The sequence below is a fragment of the Catharus ustulatus genome, chromosome 2, assembly GCF_009819885.2.
Source record: "Catharus ustulatus isolate bCatUst1 chromosome 2, bCatUst1.pri.v2, whole genome shotgun sequence".
Taxonomy (NCBI): Eukaryota; Metazoa; Chordata; class Aves; order Passeriformes; family Turdidae; genus Catharus; species Catharus ustulatus.
The window spans coordinates 117170336-117188483 of NC_046222.1; the positions used below are offsets into that span (position 1 = coordinate 117170336).

At 36.5% G+C, this 18148-nt stretch overlaps 1 protein-coding gene across 3 annotated transcripts in view; it reads left to right on the top strand.

Annotated features, from left to right (window-relative positions):
* The window catches only part of USP9X (ubiquitin specific peptidase 9 X-linked), a 94785-nt gene extending 77725 nt beyond the window's left edge, over positions 1–17060 (top strand). For all 3 annotated transcript variants that reach the window (XM_033083869.2, XM_033083877.2, XM_033083885.2), the window contains 12 exons: positions 1486–1627; positions 1791–2541; positions 3030–3153; positions 4360–4585; positions 5682–5811; positions 7412–7597; positions 9268–9488; positions 10535–10623; positions 12734–12890; positions 13282–13494; positions 13937–14032; positions 15472–17060. In XM_033083869.2, the coding sequence (XP_032939760.1) occupies positions 1486–1627; positions 1791–2541; positions 3030–3153; positions 4360–4585; positions 5682–5811; positions 7412–7597; positions 9268–9488; positions 10535–10623; positions 12734–12890; positions 13282–13494; positions 13937–14032; positions 15472–15606 (2470 nt within the window). In that variant the 3' untranslated portion in view covers positions 15607–17060. The remainder of the gene's footprint in view (positions 1–1485; positions 1628–1790; positions 2542–3029; positions 3154–4359; positions 4586–5681; positions 5812–7411; positions 7598–9267; positions 9489–10534; positions 10624–12733; positions 12891–13281; positions 13495–13936; positions 14033–15471) is intronic.
* The last annotated feature ends 1088 nt before the right edge of the window (positions 17061–18148 follow it).

The window sequence follows — 18148 nt, forward strand, 5'->3', positions numbered from 1 at the left end:
TAACCTGTAATTAAGGACAGTGGTGTAGAAAGATAATCTTTTTCTTAAAGTTTCTGCCGTATTTGTAGTTAACTTTAAATGTGAATAGTGAAATTCAGCTTTGTAGAAGGTATGTAAGAAACCAGCCCATGCCAAATCAGACTGCAGGTCTGTAGCTCACTGTTTCAATTATGGTTGTTAATGAAGAAATAGAACTCAGTATTGTGAAGTTGTAATTACCCAGACTTCTTAGTCTATCTCTCTTTTTGCAATGGATGGTTAAAATTGCATGCAAAATTCAGGGTGGCCTAATGATAAAATTACTCTTTTTGGCATTTGGCTTTTTTTTATTATTGTGTATATTTCTGTCACTATCAGTTGGCCTTCTTACTGTTTAGATCATGTGGGTTTCTTTAGCCATACATGTCTTTGTACATTGCCATTGCAAATTCTCTTTATTTTGAAAGCTGACCATTTCCTTTAGCTTCAGTTAGCAATTAAAGTACTGGAGAAAATGATACGAATGGATTTTATTGTGGTAATCTTTCAACTTCAATTACCCTCATGTATGAATAAGGAGAATTTGTAAACTGAACATCTCAGATTTCATAGGTTACAATGAGTGACTAGAAGTGAGTTGAAGTACTGCAATTTTACTGATTTTACTTTATATACAATGGGTAATTAAGTGGCAGATCCAGACCAGAATCAATGTGAGTTACCATTGGTTCCTGATAATATGTACTATCCTGAAGTATTTTCTGTGTTTTTCAAACTCTACTGAATTTGCATAATATTACTTATTAATAAAAATGTTACCCTGGTTGTAGTTCAGGGAGGAGAAAACTGATAGTAGTTGAACTGTGGATTTGTGTGTAGCAAATTAACAGCCTTTCTATATTTTTTAATAAGTTATTTATTGGATGAATGAATATTGCTGTTGGTTGAAGTGTTTCTAAATATTTACTTATTCAACCTTTGAATGCTTGATTGCTTATCAGGGAAACAAGCCTTTCAGTGTCACACTGGAATGGATGCGGCTTTTAAAATTTATTCATTACTTCTTTATCTTTAAAAACAAAAAATTGCTTCCAGGATGTATCAACTGGTTGTCTCTCAAGCATTGCTGGTTCACTGCTAGAGATTTATTTGTTGATTGTATTTAGAACCCAGTGTCAAAGCCAGCCATAAACATTCAAAGAGGTTTTATGAAGGTGGTGATTCAGGGTCTTTTAGACAGAAAATAAAAAGGCTTTTTGTTTGTTTTTTTAGCTGAATTGGCATCTATATTCACCTATTGTCTTTAGGTGTGATTACAGTATTTGTGTTTATCAGTCTAATTCCTGGCCATAAAAATACAATGTACAGATACTGTAAAGTTACTGTAGGAAAACTGCAGTAAAAAAGAATTCAGTTCTTTCACTGCTCACACACTGTAGCACATGTAAAACATAAAAAGTTGAACACATTCCTGCCTTTCTCATACATTTACCTGTTCATTGCTAGGTATGAGTGTGAGGAATCCTTCACAACTCTGAATGTAGATATAAGGAATCACCAAAACCTTCTTGATTCTTTGGAACAGTACGTCAAAGGAGATTTATTGGAAGGTGCAAATGCATATCATTGTGAAAAATGCAACAAAAAGGTAATGATTCCTTATATATTAAATTTGTGTACAACTGTGATGTTACAGTTGTATAAGTACATGTTTGGGGAGAAAAGTCATCCTTTTATTCCTCCGTTTGGTATTTGGAGAGAGAATATGAATGGAAATTTGAGAGCTGGTAACTGTTCATGTTGTTTTTTAGGTGGATACAGTGAAACGCTTGCTGATTAAGAAGTTGCCTCCAGTTCTTGCAATCCAGTTGAAACGATTTGATTATGACTGGGAAAGGGAATGTGCAATCAAATTCAATGATTATTTTGAATTTCCACGAGAACTGGACATGGAGCCTTACACAGTGGCAGGTGTAGCAAAATTGGAAGGGGATGACGTGAACCCTGAAAATCAGATAATACAAAATGAGCAGTCAGAGAATGAACACTCTGGGAGCACAAAATACAGACTCGTGGGTGTACTCGTGCACAGCGGCCAGGCCAGCGGCGGACATTACTACTCTTACATTATCCAGAGGAATGGTGGAGATGGTGAGAAGAACCGGTGGTACAAATTTGATGATGGAGATGTGACAGAGTGTAAAATGGATGACGATGAAGAGATGAAAAATCAGTGTTTTGGGGGAGAGTACATGGGCGAAGTGTTTGATCACATGATGAAGCGAATGTCCTACAGGCGCCAGAAGAGGTGGTGGAATGCTTACATTCTTTTTTATGAACGCATGGACACGATAGACAAAGACAATGAACTAATTAAATATATTTCAGAGATTGCTATCACCACTAAACCCCACCAGATTAAAATGCCCTCAGCCATCGAGCGAAGTGTGCGGAAGCAGAACGTGCAGTTCATGCACAATCGGATGCAGTACAGCCTGGAATATTTCCAGTTCATCAAGAAGTTGCTTACTTGTAATAGTGTCTACCTAAACCCTCCTCCAGGTTAGTATGGTAGTGTGATAATTATGGATTCGTTTCTTGCAAGAAGAGTTTTGGTTTGTGTGGCCAAGGATTTATCAAGCCAGCAAAAATTTGGTGTGTCCTGCTTTGAATACTCTTGTCCTTCTGGACTTCTGCAGTTCAACACTTCTTGTTGAGTTGTTCATCAGTGATAACTTGCCAGAATATATAGCAAAAAATACTTTGATAAACTCTCAGTTATTACTCAGTTGCTGTTGTAAATCAAGTGCTTGAGTTTGAGGGCTCTCAAAGGTGAGATGTTGAATTTGTAAAAGATGCACGTTAGCCTCCAGGTACCTGTATTAAAGCTTACATTTTCATATGATACAATATAGAAGCTAGAGGCTTTTTGATCAAGTTTCTTCTAAAATTGAAACATCATGTGAGGCAAAACAGTAATCTGAAATAATTTAAATTATTAAAAATTGCTTTTACTTTGTCTACATGTGAGTATTCTGATTTTTCTTTAGGACAAGATCATCTGTTGCCTGAAGCAGAAGAAATAACTATGATTAGTATTCAGCTTGCTGCTAGATTTCTCTTCACCACAGGATTTCATACAAAGAAAATAGTCCGTGGCCCTGCTAGTGATTGGTATTTTGTTTTTTAACAACAATTACAATTTTGGAAGTTTGATGTCTCTTAAAAGATACCATTTAGTTACATGGTGAAGATGCACGTGAAAAGGGGGGAAAATTTGAATAGAAAGTACTGGGAAGAATTTGAGCCTTAAAATATCCTGCTGATCTGAATAGCTTCAAATTTCATTTTGAAACAGAGCTTAACTCTGTCTTTCAAAAAGAATAAAAGAATGGAAGCTGTCAGTAGCACTAACAGGTTAAGTTTTCTGACAAATTCAGAATGGTTTTTGCATTGTTTTAGTAGTTTTAAACAATGTTCTTTACAAACCATTTTTACAGCTTAATTTTGAATTCTGTTTATGAAATGTATATAGTCTCTGAGACACTGTTGGCAGAGTACTTTATGTACATTACTATGGGGCCTGTAATTCAAATCCACATTGTGACAAACAGTCCCATCTTACTTGTTTTAGTCCTTCAACTGGGTTATTCTCTGCTAGCGACCTCTCCCTAGTGTGGGTTAGTACTGGTCAAATTGGAGAGAAAATCTGGTATTCATGACCAGTAGTTTACCAGGAACTTTTAAGTAGTTGTGTAGTAATGGCAGATTCATACACCCAGCAGCAGCTTCCAGGGTAGCTTAAGTTACTCATTTTAATTTAAGAGATCAAGAAGAATTCAAATATTCCTGGTGAAAGGACAGAGTAACACAAGACCCTCTCTGAAATACATGTTTTAGTCTTTGGGTATTGGTTTTTCATTTTGTGGGTTTTTTTAAAGATCTCTAAATGAGACTGTAAGTTCTTGTTAGGTTACATAGTGAGTTATGTGTTGTATACACAGCTTATGAAATCCATGTGTGCTCTCTGCTGCTCACCCTCTCCCCAGTTCCAGTACAGAGAGGATGGTGGCTGCTGAAACGGGACCTACATTGAGGAGTAGTTAGGGGGTGCAATGCTATCTTAATTCTTACAGGTGATAGAAGTAAAATGCTACAGTTAAATGTTAGCTTTTTAATTGAAGGACATCTTCCATTTCTGATTGCTCATAAGAGTATCACTATAAGAACTACAAATTACCTGGTTAGAATAATTTTATGAACAAAAATGTTTGGGGATCACCTTTAACACATATTTTTTTCAAACTCTGTCAGAGAACTTGTCTGCCAAAATTCACTAATGTCTGCATTTGGTCATAACTGTGTCATCTCCTGTTTCAGGTATGATGCCCTGTGCATCCTGCTCCGTCACAGCAAGAATGTACGCTTTTGGTTTGCACACAATGTCCTTTTTAATGTTTCAAACCGCTTCTCTGAGTATCTCCTGGAATGCCCCAGTGCAGAAGTGAGGGGTGCATTTGCAAAACTTATAGTATTTATTGCACATTTTTCTTTGCAAGACGGACCATGTCAATCACCTTTTGCCTCTCCTGGACCTTCCAGTCAGGTATTCAATTTTCTGATGAAAAGCTTTTGAAACTTATTCTTACTTTCTCACTATAAGCATTTAATGTAAAGTAACTCTGGAGCAGATGCATCAGTGTTGGCTATAAAGCTGTATGACCCATTTTGCGCTATGAAATTGGGTGTAACGCAACCAGTTAGAGAGCTGCTGTCAAGGGTTCAGTTTCCCCTCATTTGTAAATCTCTGTGAAGGCTCAGTGGCACCTTTGAGCTGGGAGTGTGAAATATGCAAAAAAAGCAGTGGTTATTTTAGTGAAGTAATGTCTAGGGAAGTGAACCCTTGTTTTTATTCACAACAGTAAAACAAACAAACCCCCACAAACAAACAAACACACTAAACTGAAAACCTGCAGGAGCTCCCTAGGTTTTAATCCCATGTATCTTGCAACAGTAAAATTGTCAAGAATTGTAACTTAGTGTAGGAGTAGACAGTGAATTGTGATTTCACACACTTGGAATTGACAAGAAATAACAAAAAAGTCTACATCTTATTGTGATACTTGTGATAACAGTGGTTTTATTTGGACTCTATTTAAAAAGATCAACATTTTTGAGCCTTTGCTTTGTCATGTTTTAATGTCTTTGCTTACGTGGTCCCACTTACCTTCTCAGAATGTTTTCACTACTGTGTCCAGCAAAAGAATTTGTTAAGAATTCAGTTAAATCTCCACAGGCTTAGGAAATGTTCTGTACTGCAAGATATTTGAAATACACCTGTAGAGGTGATTTGGTTGTCTTAGTCTACAAGTTAACAAAGCTACAAAGTTAACAGTGGAATTGCATGTGTGTTTCTTGAGTATTGAAACCTATCTGCTATTGGAAAAAAAAGCCCAGTTAAAAGTTTCTGTAACTGCTAATTTCTTTGACTGACATGGTAGTGAGTGATGGGAGTCTTGCTTCCTGTCTGTGTCTTTTGCTCTGTGTAAGATACAGAAGACTGACCAGATGCTGGTACTTTGGAACTTGCATAAATCCCATACCTTCTAACCAGTTCTGTTTTCTGTCATAGTAAAAAGTAGAAACTAAATAAAGATATGATAGATTCAGCTACTAACAGTAGAACTTGTTTCTTTCTGTAGGCTTACGATAACTTAAGTTTGAGTGATCACTTACTGAGGGCGGTACTGAATCTTCTAAGAAGGGAAGTATCCGAACACGGGCGCCACTTGCAGCAGTATTTCAATCTGTTTGTGATGTATGCCAATCTAGGTAAGCAAATTGCTTTTTCTGATGAACTGTAATAAACTGGGGCTTTATTGATGATCCAGTTACAGAGATAACAGCAGGAGGATCCAGTTTTCCATCCTTAGGCAGATTGTTATAGTTGTATGTCATCTAAATGCTCCCTCGCATCTGTTTCTTCCTCTTTGGAGTTTGGGGTTTCAGTCTTCCTATCATCCATGGAAGATAAACATGAGAAGCTTGGAGCAGTAAAACAGTGTCCTGCTGAGAGAGGGTGGGGGTGAAATTTTATTAAATACTTCACTGTTGCTGTTTATCAGCTCATGCATAAGTAGACAATTTTAAAGGAATGTAATTTCCTGTCTCTAAAATTAATCTAGACAATTGTGTTAATTTAATTACACCTGTGATGTATGTTGCTTTCATATACTTTGCCTACCAAAGCATTCTCTGTCTGGCAGGTGTGTGTCATGACTCCAGAGTAGAATTAGTGTCGTGGCAGAGAAGAGAGATGCAATTCTTCTGCTCCAACTTCTCTTTTCTTCTTTGCTAGCTTTTTATAGTCAGTGCAGTTCTGAGTAGGAGAGCACTCAGAGGCCGGATGGGAAAATATAAATTTATTTGTGGGTCTGATCGTTATCACAATCTACCCTGCAGAGATAAACCTGAAAATACTAACACAAAATAAGCAGTTGTCCTTGTTTTACTACTGTTACCTGAAGGCTTCTGTATGGATGTACAGTTCATCCAACAAAAACCACAGTAGCATCATTCCTGCATTATGTGAAAGAGATTAAATTGTCTGACATTTTGAGAAATCTAATAGTAGATTGTTTACATCAAAGCAAGAGGTCAGTTCTACAGAGGATGCAACTATAAAACTATCTAGCATAATCAGACAAAATGCCATTAAAAAAGCACTTATACTCCTCCTTATCAGAAAGATGGAAGGTAAGGTCTAGTTGTATTTCAGAATAAGAAACGACTTGGAAATGTGTGAAAAATAATTACTTTTAAGCAAAATAAGAAACAGAATGCAAGAAGCGACGTAGTGAATTTCCTGGTGAGTACTTGCATAGCATGTGCAAGGTATTCTTGCAGGTGTAGGTTTGGATGTTTTGATTGGTTGGGGTTTTGCAGGTTTTCTTATTTATTTTGTCACTTAATTTACATTTATTACATTGTGGCACAGTTAAAAGTGTCTCGAGTTTGTGATGGATGTATCTAGAACATGGTAGAAAAATAACAAAATACATTGTGGAGTTGTTTTTTCTATTTTGGGCCTCACAATAAAAGGATTCATTTATTGTCTGAAAGACTTCTCTGAGGCTTTGCTGTTAACACAGATGTTGCTTGTGCACTGCTTAAGTGCCAGTGAGAACTGTGAAGAAATTGCAGTAATTTACAACTCTCTTTCTATGTGATTTTTCATCTGTATATGATTTTCTTGTGCATCTTTATTGATTTGATTATTTTTTCCCTGGAGGGCATAAATGAGGATTTAATGGAATCAAGAAGGAAAAAGTTGCAAGTCATGTAAACTCTTGTTATTTTTCTTTTTTAAAAGTCTAAAAATATTTTCAGTGCCAGAAACAAGATTTTTTTGTTTCCTCCCTGCCCCATAAAGGTGTTGCAGAGAAGACACAACTTCTGAAACTAAATGTTCCTGCAACCTTCATGCTTGTGGCTCTGGATGAAGGTCCAGGCCCTCCAATTAAATACCAGTATGCTGAGCTGGGGAAGCTGTACACGGTGGTGTCACAGCTGATCCGCTGTTGCAACGTCTCATCGCGGATGCAGTCTTCTATCAATGGTACAGTGAATTTAAACTTTGTTTTAGTTCCTCTGACTGAATCAGTAAATGTCTTTTTGTGCATGTTTAGCTATTTTTTATAAAGTGAATCAGCTGGAAACATGTTTTCCTTTTATGTTTAGCAGCTCCTTTTATTTAAAGAAACAAGTCTGTTTGTCATAAGCAAAACTAACTTGTTATACTAAAAGACCAAGACAGAAATCTGTTCTGTATTTTATGCTGCTTGGCATATTCCTTCAAAATGTAGGGAAATAATTAGTAAAGTAGGAGACTGTTCATTACAAAATAGTAATGCTTTTAGAATAGTTTAAGCCCATTGTCAAGAGTTGTCCAAAGGTGTTTTTATCCTGAGTAAGTGATCAAAAAATAGACTACGGAAATAATCTGTACAGGAAAAACACCCCAGCAGGTTTTGAGATAACTGTTAGTACTTACCACTGAAGACATATTGCATTGTTTTGGGTAGCTCTTGAATAGGATTTGATGCTCATTCACACTCAACACAGCAAACAGAAGCCAGCACTTCAATTTATAAAAGATAAAGCATCAGGTAGAAATTGATTAACCACAATGTAAATCGTTAACATTTCCAGTAGCTGAATAGAGTGCAGTTATTTTTGAGGAATGGTGACAGGGTATTGGGCCATGTGGACTTTATAGCCTGTGTCTGTACACATTCTGCTAAGCATATTTTAGAAAACCTAATTAGAAATCTGTAGAGAAGCTATTTAATGGCAAACTCATTACAGCTTGATGTGTCAGGCTATAAAGTCAATAGGCTAGACAATGCTATAGTGAGATTAATGAACTGAAAATTTTACTGTGCTGTAATAAGCTTCAGAATCATGTGGCAGTTTTGGTTGGGGTTTTTTTCCAGTGCATTACTTGAAGCCTAAAGTGCAAAGATACTCTGCCAGTGAAAAATAGTTGTATATTTACTATATTCATAATATTGTACTAAAAAAGATTATTTATATGAACTTTACTTTTGACTGCTAATTATGATTACTATTTGCATAAAAAAGTGATGTTTTGCTTTAGCTTATGAAGCTAGAAAAGTTTTCCCTAGTCTTCTGGGCATCTTCAAACGATGATTCAAAACACTGCTAAATTTAGGAACATCAGGAGCAAATCAACATTCTTTCACTACACAAAATGAAGCTAACTAAATAAGATACATTAATTACAAAAGTATATTTATTCTCTGCACTCCAGAGATTCAGATGGGACTGTTCTAACATAGATGTTCCCCCACACACTTTTGCATTGTCTTGTGAAGTAAACAGATATTGTGTCCTTAAAATATGACTTGGGCTGTGTTACATAAGCAGTGAAGTAGATAAATGCAGGAGATAAGGATTTCTCTTTGAATCTCAATGATTTCTCTTCTTGCATGTGAACATGTCTCCAGCTGTTCTGCTTTGATTGTCACTGCATAATCTTGTCAGAGAGGGAGAAGTAGCTCTCTAAGGCAGCAAGTGTCAAGCTTCACAAACATAAAAATTAAGTTATTTCATACTATTTTTTTCTAAAGAAAGTCAGCTGCTAAGGAGGGCTTGTGTTTTTTTCCCCATCTATGTTTTTTGATGAGTTACTCCAGTTTGTATTTTGAAGTGTATGCACTGAAGGTACTTCAGCACCTTTTAATCTCTAGTAACTCTTTGTTCCAGGTAATCCTCCACTTGCCAACCCTTATGGTGATCCTAATTTATCTCAACCTATAATGGCACTTCAGCAGAACGTAGCAGACATTCTGTTTGTGAGAACTAGTTATGTAAAGAAAATTATTGAAGATTGCAGCAACTCTGAAGAGACCATCAAGTTGCTTCGTTTCTGCTGTTGGGAGAATCCTCAGTTCTCTTCCACAGTCCTCAGTGAACTACTTTGGCAGGTAAAAATAAAAAGCTAGGAGAAAGATGGGAATAAAAACATGAATGATTCTGCATTTCTATGGAAGAATGTTTTATTAAATACTGAACAGGTGCTTGATAAATAAACTTTCCTCAAGATGGCATCCTCTGTCAGTATTTACAGTCTTAGATCTGTACATCACATTGGAGTGCTGTGGGAAGTGCTTTATGAATTTAGGGAAGCAATCAGCCTTTAACACATCAGGAATTATGTGTTAAGGGTGGAAAGTACAGCAAGGTGGTCTTTGTGTATTTCAAGAGCATCTGCTAAAGCTTTCTGTCATTATCCATAAAAGAGATTTTATATGACATAGGAAGTTGGAATAATTTCCTGACATCTCCCTTGCATTTATTTCAAGTATGTTTGTAAGGGTTTTTTTTGCAAGTCCTCGGAACATACTTTGCTTTAGACTCAGCAAAGAGTCTTTGATACTGTCTTTTCATTTTAATCTCTGTAAGGTCAGTTACACTTTCCACTCCAAATAAAGTTCTTTACTTCAGTTAGCCCATCTTTATATTTGCACTTTTTTTCATGTTTTTCATGTAACATCACATTTTTCAATGTCCCTTTCTTTGACACTTGAAAGAATCATAATAAAAATCACTTTATTGACACTTTGTTAGCCGCGTATTTTACATTTTAGGATAACTTGTGAAGACAGCCTTTGTACACGCTGCCTAAAAGTAGCAATATCAGTGAAAAGAACCATTACTAAATTTTGCTTTTCTAAAGGTGTTTTAAGGTATTTTCTTCATCATATCATGCTTCAGGCTTAAGATAAACTGTCAGAAAGTCATAAACATTTTATTCTTTACAGAACTGACTGTATTTAAAAACAAAAATTAAACAAAATTGTAGCCCTCAAAATTCCTGCACAGCCAACGCTTTCTAGAAAAGAAGTATTGTATCTTGAAATATCCTTTGAGTTACATTAAACTTCAAATGAATTGTGTTCTTGTATTTCACTGTGTAAGCTGCCTGCCTCAAGGAATGCTTTCTTGTGTTCTCGACATCTTCACTTTTTAGGTTGCATATTCATACACATACGAGCTTCGACCTTATTTGGATCTGCTTCTGCAAATCCTGTTAATTGAGGACTCTTGGCAAACTCACAGGTCAGTATTTACCTGTCCTTTTACAATTCAATATTGTTCTATTGCTAGTCCTTTCAATAGGTTTGTTTTCAATAGGTATTAAATCAAAATTCACAAATAAAGCAATTTTTTGTGTTTTTATTTGAAATTCTGAGATAAGCACAATTTTTCACCTTCCTTACTATTGAGAAGTTTGCTATAAAGCCAGGATTTCTCCTGAAGTCACATACAAGAGAATGTGCTGTTTAGGTTAACCTCAATTGATCTTCCCTGTGAAGTGCTCAGATTGATTCATAGAAACATCCCCTTGAGGTGGGTCAGGGACAGCCTGGGCTTGCTCAGGAGCACATCAGATGTAGGAGTGGTACCAAGACAGGCATAAAGTATGAATGTGGCAGAAAAGAATACTTCACATATGGGTATTCTCTACCTATTGTAGCTTCAGTGTATTACATATTAATCCAGTTTAAAACCTACAGAATAAGGCTTTTGAAGATTATTAAAAATTGTAATTACTGCAAATACTATTTGTGAGAATTTTTCAGAAATTTAATACAAAAGTAGTAGGTGAGATAACACAAATGTCATCAATGTGCTACCTGTCAGTGTTGCAAAATGTCACTGTTTCATAATAAGCAGTTACAGGTAGTGTGGGATTTACTGCATCATTTCCTACTGTGTCTTATAGGACATTTCAAATACTTTTAGTGAGAGCAGACTTTTTGGGTATGGGAGCAGATTCCTGTCCTTAGGTGTGGAAGCAGACTGCTCATTTCAGATGTTACCAATTGCCTGGGCTTATTTTAGGAGGGACTCAAAGGAGATGGTGGTCTGGCTTAACCACACTGCAAGATATGATGACTGAGTTGTAGGGATTTTGTAATTTTCTTTATGGGATTTCCTATGCATATATAATGCAGTTAGTTTATATTATCTTCTTGATAAACAAATAATTCCATGAGGTAAGTCCACAGAATTCTGGAGGATGGGCATACTCTAATACATATGAAGTAAAATAATGGATTTTTAGGGTTGAACTGCAGGTGGGAAATCATGGAAGTTGTTGTTGAGGATAATGCTGTATTTGGAATAGCATGGTATGAAGGAGGTGTAATGTTGTGGTGTGGCTTCCCTGGAGAAGTACATCACTCCATGTTCCATTGCAGTGTCAGGAGCAGCACTGTACCCAGCAAACCACCACAAAAACAGTGAAATTGTCCATTGTAGATGGTGTCTTGTAATTCCTGGAAAATGAGTCTAATCTGACCTTGGACAATGTACATCCCTTGGGGCAATTTGTCCTCTGGTGCTGAAAGATCACTGCTGCTGGCCCTTGGCATCAGACACACTCTGTTAAATTTCTCTTGATTTGACAGGTTCGAGTACCAAGTTTGGAATGGTACAAGTGCCATTAAATTAAATTAACTGAACTAAAGCTCATCATTGCTTCACAGATTGAGCCTGGGCTGTGAGGAGAGAGGGCAGTTGCTTTCTCTACCATAAGTGTAGCTCTATGAGACACCAGTTCTGTGCCCCCTGTGATTTTTTTCAAAGCCAAAAGTATGTCAGTTCTCAGTTTTTGCACAGTTTCAGGGTAGCAATTAATTCTTCTGCCCTGTTCAGGAGCAGAAGGCACAGCTACTGGACTTAGTTCCAGGGAATGCCCAAGTTCCTTATCCCATGCACAGATAAGTACCATTCATTCCCCTTCAGAGGAGCTGCATGTAAAAGGGTGTCTTTGAGCAGCACAAATGAGTGTAAGTAACCACTCGGTTGAGGATTTCACTGTTCCAATTCTGTAAGGACCTACTGGGTTAACAGGGCTGATTTGTAAATGCAGTAGACACTTCAGTAATAAAATTAAACTGTTAAAGTTGATTACTGTGACTAGAATTAATCACACTTGCATTTTTTATTTATATTGTTCAGAAAAATTTATAGCATGTTTAGTAATTTTTAAACTAAGTTATATATACAGCATGTCAGGTTAATTTTCTGATATTAAAAAAACACCAGAAATCAGAACATCAACCATCCCTTTTGTAATTACATTGTATATAGACCCTTAATTCAAATGCTAAAACTCTTTGACACTTAAGTTTTGTCATTGTTTTGGTTTGTTTTTTTCTAGGATTCACAATGCACTTAAGGGAATCCCAGATGACAGGGATGGACTCTTTGACACCATTCAGCGCTCGAAGAATCATTATCAGAAAAGAGCTTACCAGTGTATAAAGTGCATGGTAGCTCTCTTTGGGAACTGCCCTGTAGCTTACCAGATCCTTCAGGTGATACCTTTTATTCTGTTTCTTGCTGCTTTTTTCCCACTTCTGTGTTTAAAAAAACCAAAACCCACCATTTTTCAGTTTTTAACACCTTGATTAAATTACAGCTTTCAGGGACATCTCATTCAAACCTTCTGTATGAGAAAATAATTATAAGGGATTGAAAGCAATCTGGTTAAATTCACACTCATTTGCAGCTATGATGCAGCTGCAAATATGCAGACTTAATTTCAAACTTGAAGTTTTCTTTGGGGAAAAAAAAGATATTTGTGATTCGTTTAAACAGCAGCAGATAAGTTGGTGGTCTCTGACAACTGATGTACAGGAAAGGAAAAATACTTCTGTTTTCAACAACAGCAGAAATAATTGTGAATTGTTCATTTTTCATCTGCAGAGCAATGGAGATTTGAAGAGAAAATGGACCTGGGCAGTGGAATGGCTTGGAGATGAGCTGGAGCGTAGACCCTACACTGGCAATCCCCAATACACCTACAATAATTGGTCTCCACCAATACAGAGCAATGAGACATCAAATGGCTACTTCCTAGAGAGGTCACACAGTGCTAGAATGACTCTTGCAAAGGCTTGTGAACTCTGCCCAGAGGAGGTAAAGAATTAATATTTGCAATTAAGAAACTGAGTAAAGTGCTTCTGTAAATAATTAACCTTAGCAACAGTCTACACTCATTTAAGAGGTAATACATTTAATTGTTCCTTTATGAGTATGGATTTATATTTTTACTTTTCAGATTTTATTGCTGTTCCTATAGACACCTGTCACTTAAAGAATTAACAATACAAAATTGAAATTGTCCTTTTGAAGTAGATTGTGAATGGGTCTGTACTTTCAGTATTATGTTGATAGAGGGGATTTTTATTTAGTACAATACAAGCTATAGGTGACAGGATGGGGTGGAATTTTTCTCTAAATGTCTAAAACATTACTCTAGCATGTCTGAAACAATCATTTGCACATAGGACTGGTTCAGGCTAGAATAATTGTAATATGTTTTTAAAAAGTAAATTAAATTGGCTGTTTCATACTTTAGGAACCAGATGATCCTGATGCCCCAGATGAACATGAGTCTTCTCCACCTGAAGATGCCCCGCTGTACCCCCATTCACCTGGTTCCCAGTATCAACAGGTAAAAGTTCTCAATTGAACTATTTATTCCGAGTTTCAGGTTTGCTTTTTTTAGCATTTGTGGTGACTTAAATTATAGACATTTAACCAGAAGCATATTATTGTCAAATACCATGTTTGGAGGAATAAAGATAAAGGTACACCTCCATTACACCAGGAGCAGTTTCACTATCAGAGCTTCAGATGAGAATTTTATCAGATCAGGGATTAATCATCCACAGAAAGAGCAGAGGGATTGATGCCATCACAGCCTAGTGCATACTGAATTTCATTCTGTAGTATTTATTGATGTTGATAATATTTTGTGAGTTGCTTTCTTGTTTTCAAATATAAAATCAAGTCTCAAGGCCTGAATTTGGATAACTGTAAGGCTCTTGGAAAAAAAGCAAATGGCTGTGTTGCCATTTAACTCATGCTATGAACACTGATCTCTAAATCTTAAGTACATATAAAATCCAAATCTGTTTTTATGTTAAATGGCTGCTTTGTTGATACTTTCCAGTGGAAAGCCAGATCTGGAAGAAATCATAACCAGGGTGTTCTTATTAAATTGACTAAATTATTAGATCCCTCAGTTAGTTGCCATTTTTTTGTTCCAATTCATTCTGTATATTCCAAGTCTGCTAATTTAATTTCCTTTCCTGCCCAAATCCATTTTCCCCTCCATCTTGCTTTCCTTACTTGATGTTCTCAGCAGAGCAGTTGGTAAGTCATGCAGATTTTCCCACTCCTTCCTGAGCTTCCAAGTTCAGACACATTCTGTAACCTCACCATTGTCCTTGTCATGTGTTCACTTTCTTGCAAGAGATAGCATTTCTCACTAACACACACACAATCCTCAAACCCTTGGTTTCTCCACAAACTCTGCAGAACAGTAGATAAATAAGATGGTTTTGTTTGCCAGATCTGTTTATGACTTTTTTAATTGGGGTGGAGCATTTGCAGAAAGCTGCTGGTCTAGATTTCATTCAGTTCTGTAACATTGAGATTTCCCCCTTAAAAATTAAAGTATGCTGCATAAACACAGGTTTGCTTTTTCCATTGTTTTAGAGAAGGAAGTCAAGCTAGTTGAATCTGTTAATAAAATACATGCACAGTTTATTGTGGCAGCACATAGGCAACCTCTCTTGGTCTCCTTTTTTCCTTTCTTGCTGCTTTTGCTTTGCATGTAACTGTTTGTGATTCAAAATCTGAGATTAGTGTTTCAACTGATGCTTTTATCTTTACAAGTTGAAATTTGTTTCCTTTGTGTGTTAATCGGCAAGGTAAGTGAAAGGCGTGAATCAGAGGAATGAAGCAGCTGGGTTGTGTGTTCATGCTGCTGTAGGTACCCTAGAAGTTGGTGTGCTTGAGACTTCCCAGTGGTCTGAGTGGGAAGCAGGGAGTCAGGAGACAGCCCAGAGGTTTAAATCCCTTTGAAATGTGTGTGCTTTGTTGCAGAATAACCACGTGCATGGACAGCCATATACGGGCCCGGCAGCACATCATATGAACAACCCTCAGCGAACTGGCCAACGAGCACAAGAAAACTACGAAGGCAGTGAAGAAGTTTCCCCGCCTCAGACAAAAGATTAGTGAAATGCACATAATCAATTAACTTGCTCCATCAAGACTGTGCACCCAGGCCTTACAGTCCAACTTTTCTCTGTGTCTGGCTAATATTTAAAACTAGAAAAACTATTCCTAATCAACATGGAGTGGAGAGTCTATTCACTGTCTTATCTGCAGAAAATTGCTGTCAATATATAACCCGCCTGCAGTGGAAAGTGTATAGTGTTTTGTAATAAATGGCCTGATGCTAATGTGTAAATGGCAAAGGTGTATATAGTATATTAATGTTTGACTGTTAATTCTTGAGCAAGAAACATTTTTTTTTGTCTTGATGAGACTCACAGATCTACAAAAACAAAAAAATAATTTCTTGATATATCTGCTGCGCTCTGCAACCAGTGTTGCCTGCCTCACGGCAGTTGGATCAACTCCTTTACGAAAAAGCCTATCCATGTCAACCACAAAAATAGTTTCATGTTAATTCTTTGCCACTGGAGTCGATTTTACTATGAGCAACGTAATGGCTGGTAACCTTTTAATTATTTGGTTGATGTGGAAAATTGGTGATGTAACATTGTTTCTAGATCTTTTTTCATTGCCTTTTTCATTCTGGTATTAGGTTAATCACTTTGAAGCTATAGTTATGCTGTAACATTTAGCATGGCTTCACACCAAGTTAGTGTAGCCAATGAGGGGAAAAAAAAAAAAAGTGACAGCAGTTGTCCCAATGTGACAACTGTATTGCTCAGAACTTTTTCTTCTTACACCTAGACTATAAAATGGGGAGGGAAAATGTGACAAACAAGTGGTTTTCAGTTTCACATATGTTCCTCACATCTGATGTTTGACAGTTCTCTCTCTGGGTGGGATAAAGAACACTTAGTTTTCAGTAATAGGAATTTAAAAGATTTAAAACAAATATGCAAAAATTTGCTATGCCAGGATGCCTGGAGCATAATAGACTGTATTTGGTGTGCTTGTTTTGTTTCTTTGGTAGAGCTTATTAGATAAACTTCTAACACTTTCCTTCTACTGCATCCCAGTGAAGTGGAAGTCAACAAAATCACAGAGTACTTGTGAGTGCCACTGCACCAAGTTAACTTGCTGGTTTTCTGCTCGTTCACAGTTCTACTTGAAAGCGAGAATTGTCTTAGCTCTTTATCCATTATACAGAAAATCTTAACATTAGAAGCAGGGTTTAAATATAAAAGAAACTACTGGTTAGTCAAATACAATTCTGAGGTATCTCTATTCCAGAATAAACATTTGTTTAAAGACTTAAAGAAACGCATCAGTAAATACTGTATTTAAATGAAAATTGGTAACTTGAATGTGTGTAATTTTTTTGGAACCTGTCTAAAAACCAAATACCCCTGCAAAACAGATACAGCCCACCCTATACTATTTAAATATTTTGCTGTTTTATTTTATAGAAATTATTTTGCTGAATTCACAAATAGAATTTGATTTAAGAAGAATGTTTTGTCCTGTGGTGTGTGTTGTTTTTTGGGGTTTTGTTTTTTAATGGACTGCACAGAAAGGTGAATTCTGTGCAGTGGCACTATGCTGAATTCTGGAACAACAGTCACATTGAGATTCTGTGCACAAAAAAAAAATTTGGCCCTCAAGAATAAAATAATCAGGACAATTACACTGTAAAAGTTTCTTAATGTGATTTATCTTGTACTTTTTGTATGTTTTTATATATACATATATATATTTAAGAGCACAAGCTTGATGGTGTTTTTTACAAATGAGTTGATAGAAACAAAGCTGCTTATCAAATTAAAGGTCTGTAGTTTTGAAATGAGCAATGGAAAATTCAGTCCAAGTGCATTCTTAGGCATTTAGTGTAACAAGGGAGGGACACAGAAGATTTTTGAATATGCTGTGTAGCGATGATCACTTTTATGCTTCCATGTTTTTCCTAGTGCTCAAGTTATTTCAGATTTTTTTCATAGTTTTTTAGTAATACCATTTTACCTGGATTTAGTAAATTTGGATAACGTGTTCCCATTTATGTTTGGGGATGCTTGTTGGAGGTTTTAACTAAAAAAATTCTACCCTGAGTTCTCAAGTTGAAATATTTATTTGGACCAGTAATTGTTAAACAAGTTATCTCAGAGGCGATTATTACGTATTTTGTACTATATAGGTAAAATATATAATGTGCTAGTTCAGCCTTGCCAAATGTGTTTGCTTTTAATAGTGCAATGATTGTAGAGACATGTCAAACCTGTGACACTTTAAGGCTGTGGCTTTCTCCAGCCATACCCAGCCCTGCCCCAGAATTGGGAATGGCTGCAGTGGCAGTTGTTTTCCAGGCAGCAAACTGAGGATACTGTGCATCTTTGTGACATGAAGAAGGATAAACCCATCTTGTTTGCTGCAGCTGTTGCTTTTTAAACAGGCAGCTCCAGTGTAAGGTGCAATGTTTTCTTCACTCTGGGCAAAACCATTTTGAATTGTACTTCTTAACAAATATTGTACAAGCAAAAAGTTTGATATGCACGTTTCTGTCGCAGCATTTTGGCAGGTGACTTTCAGGCGATGCACCTGGTGATAC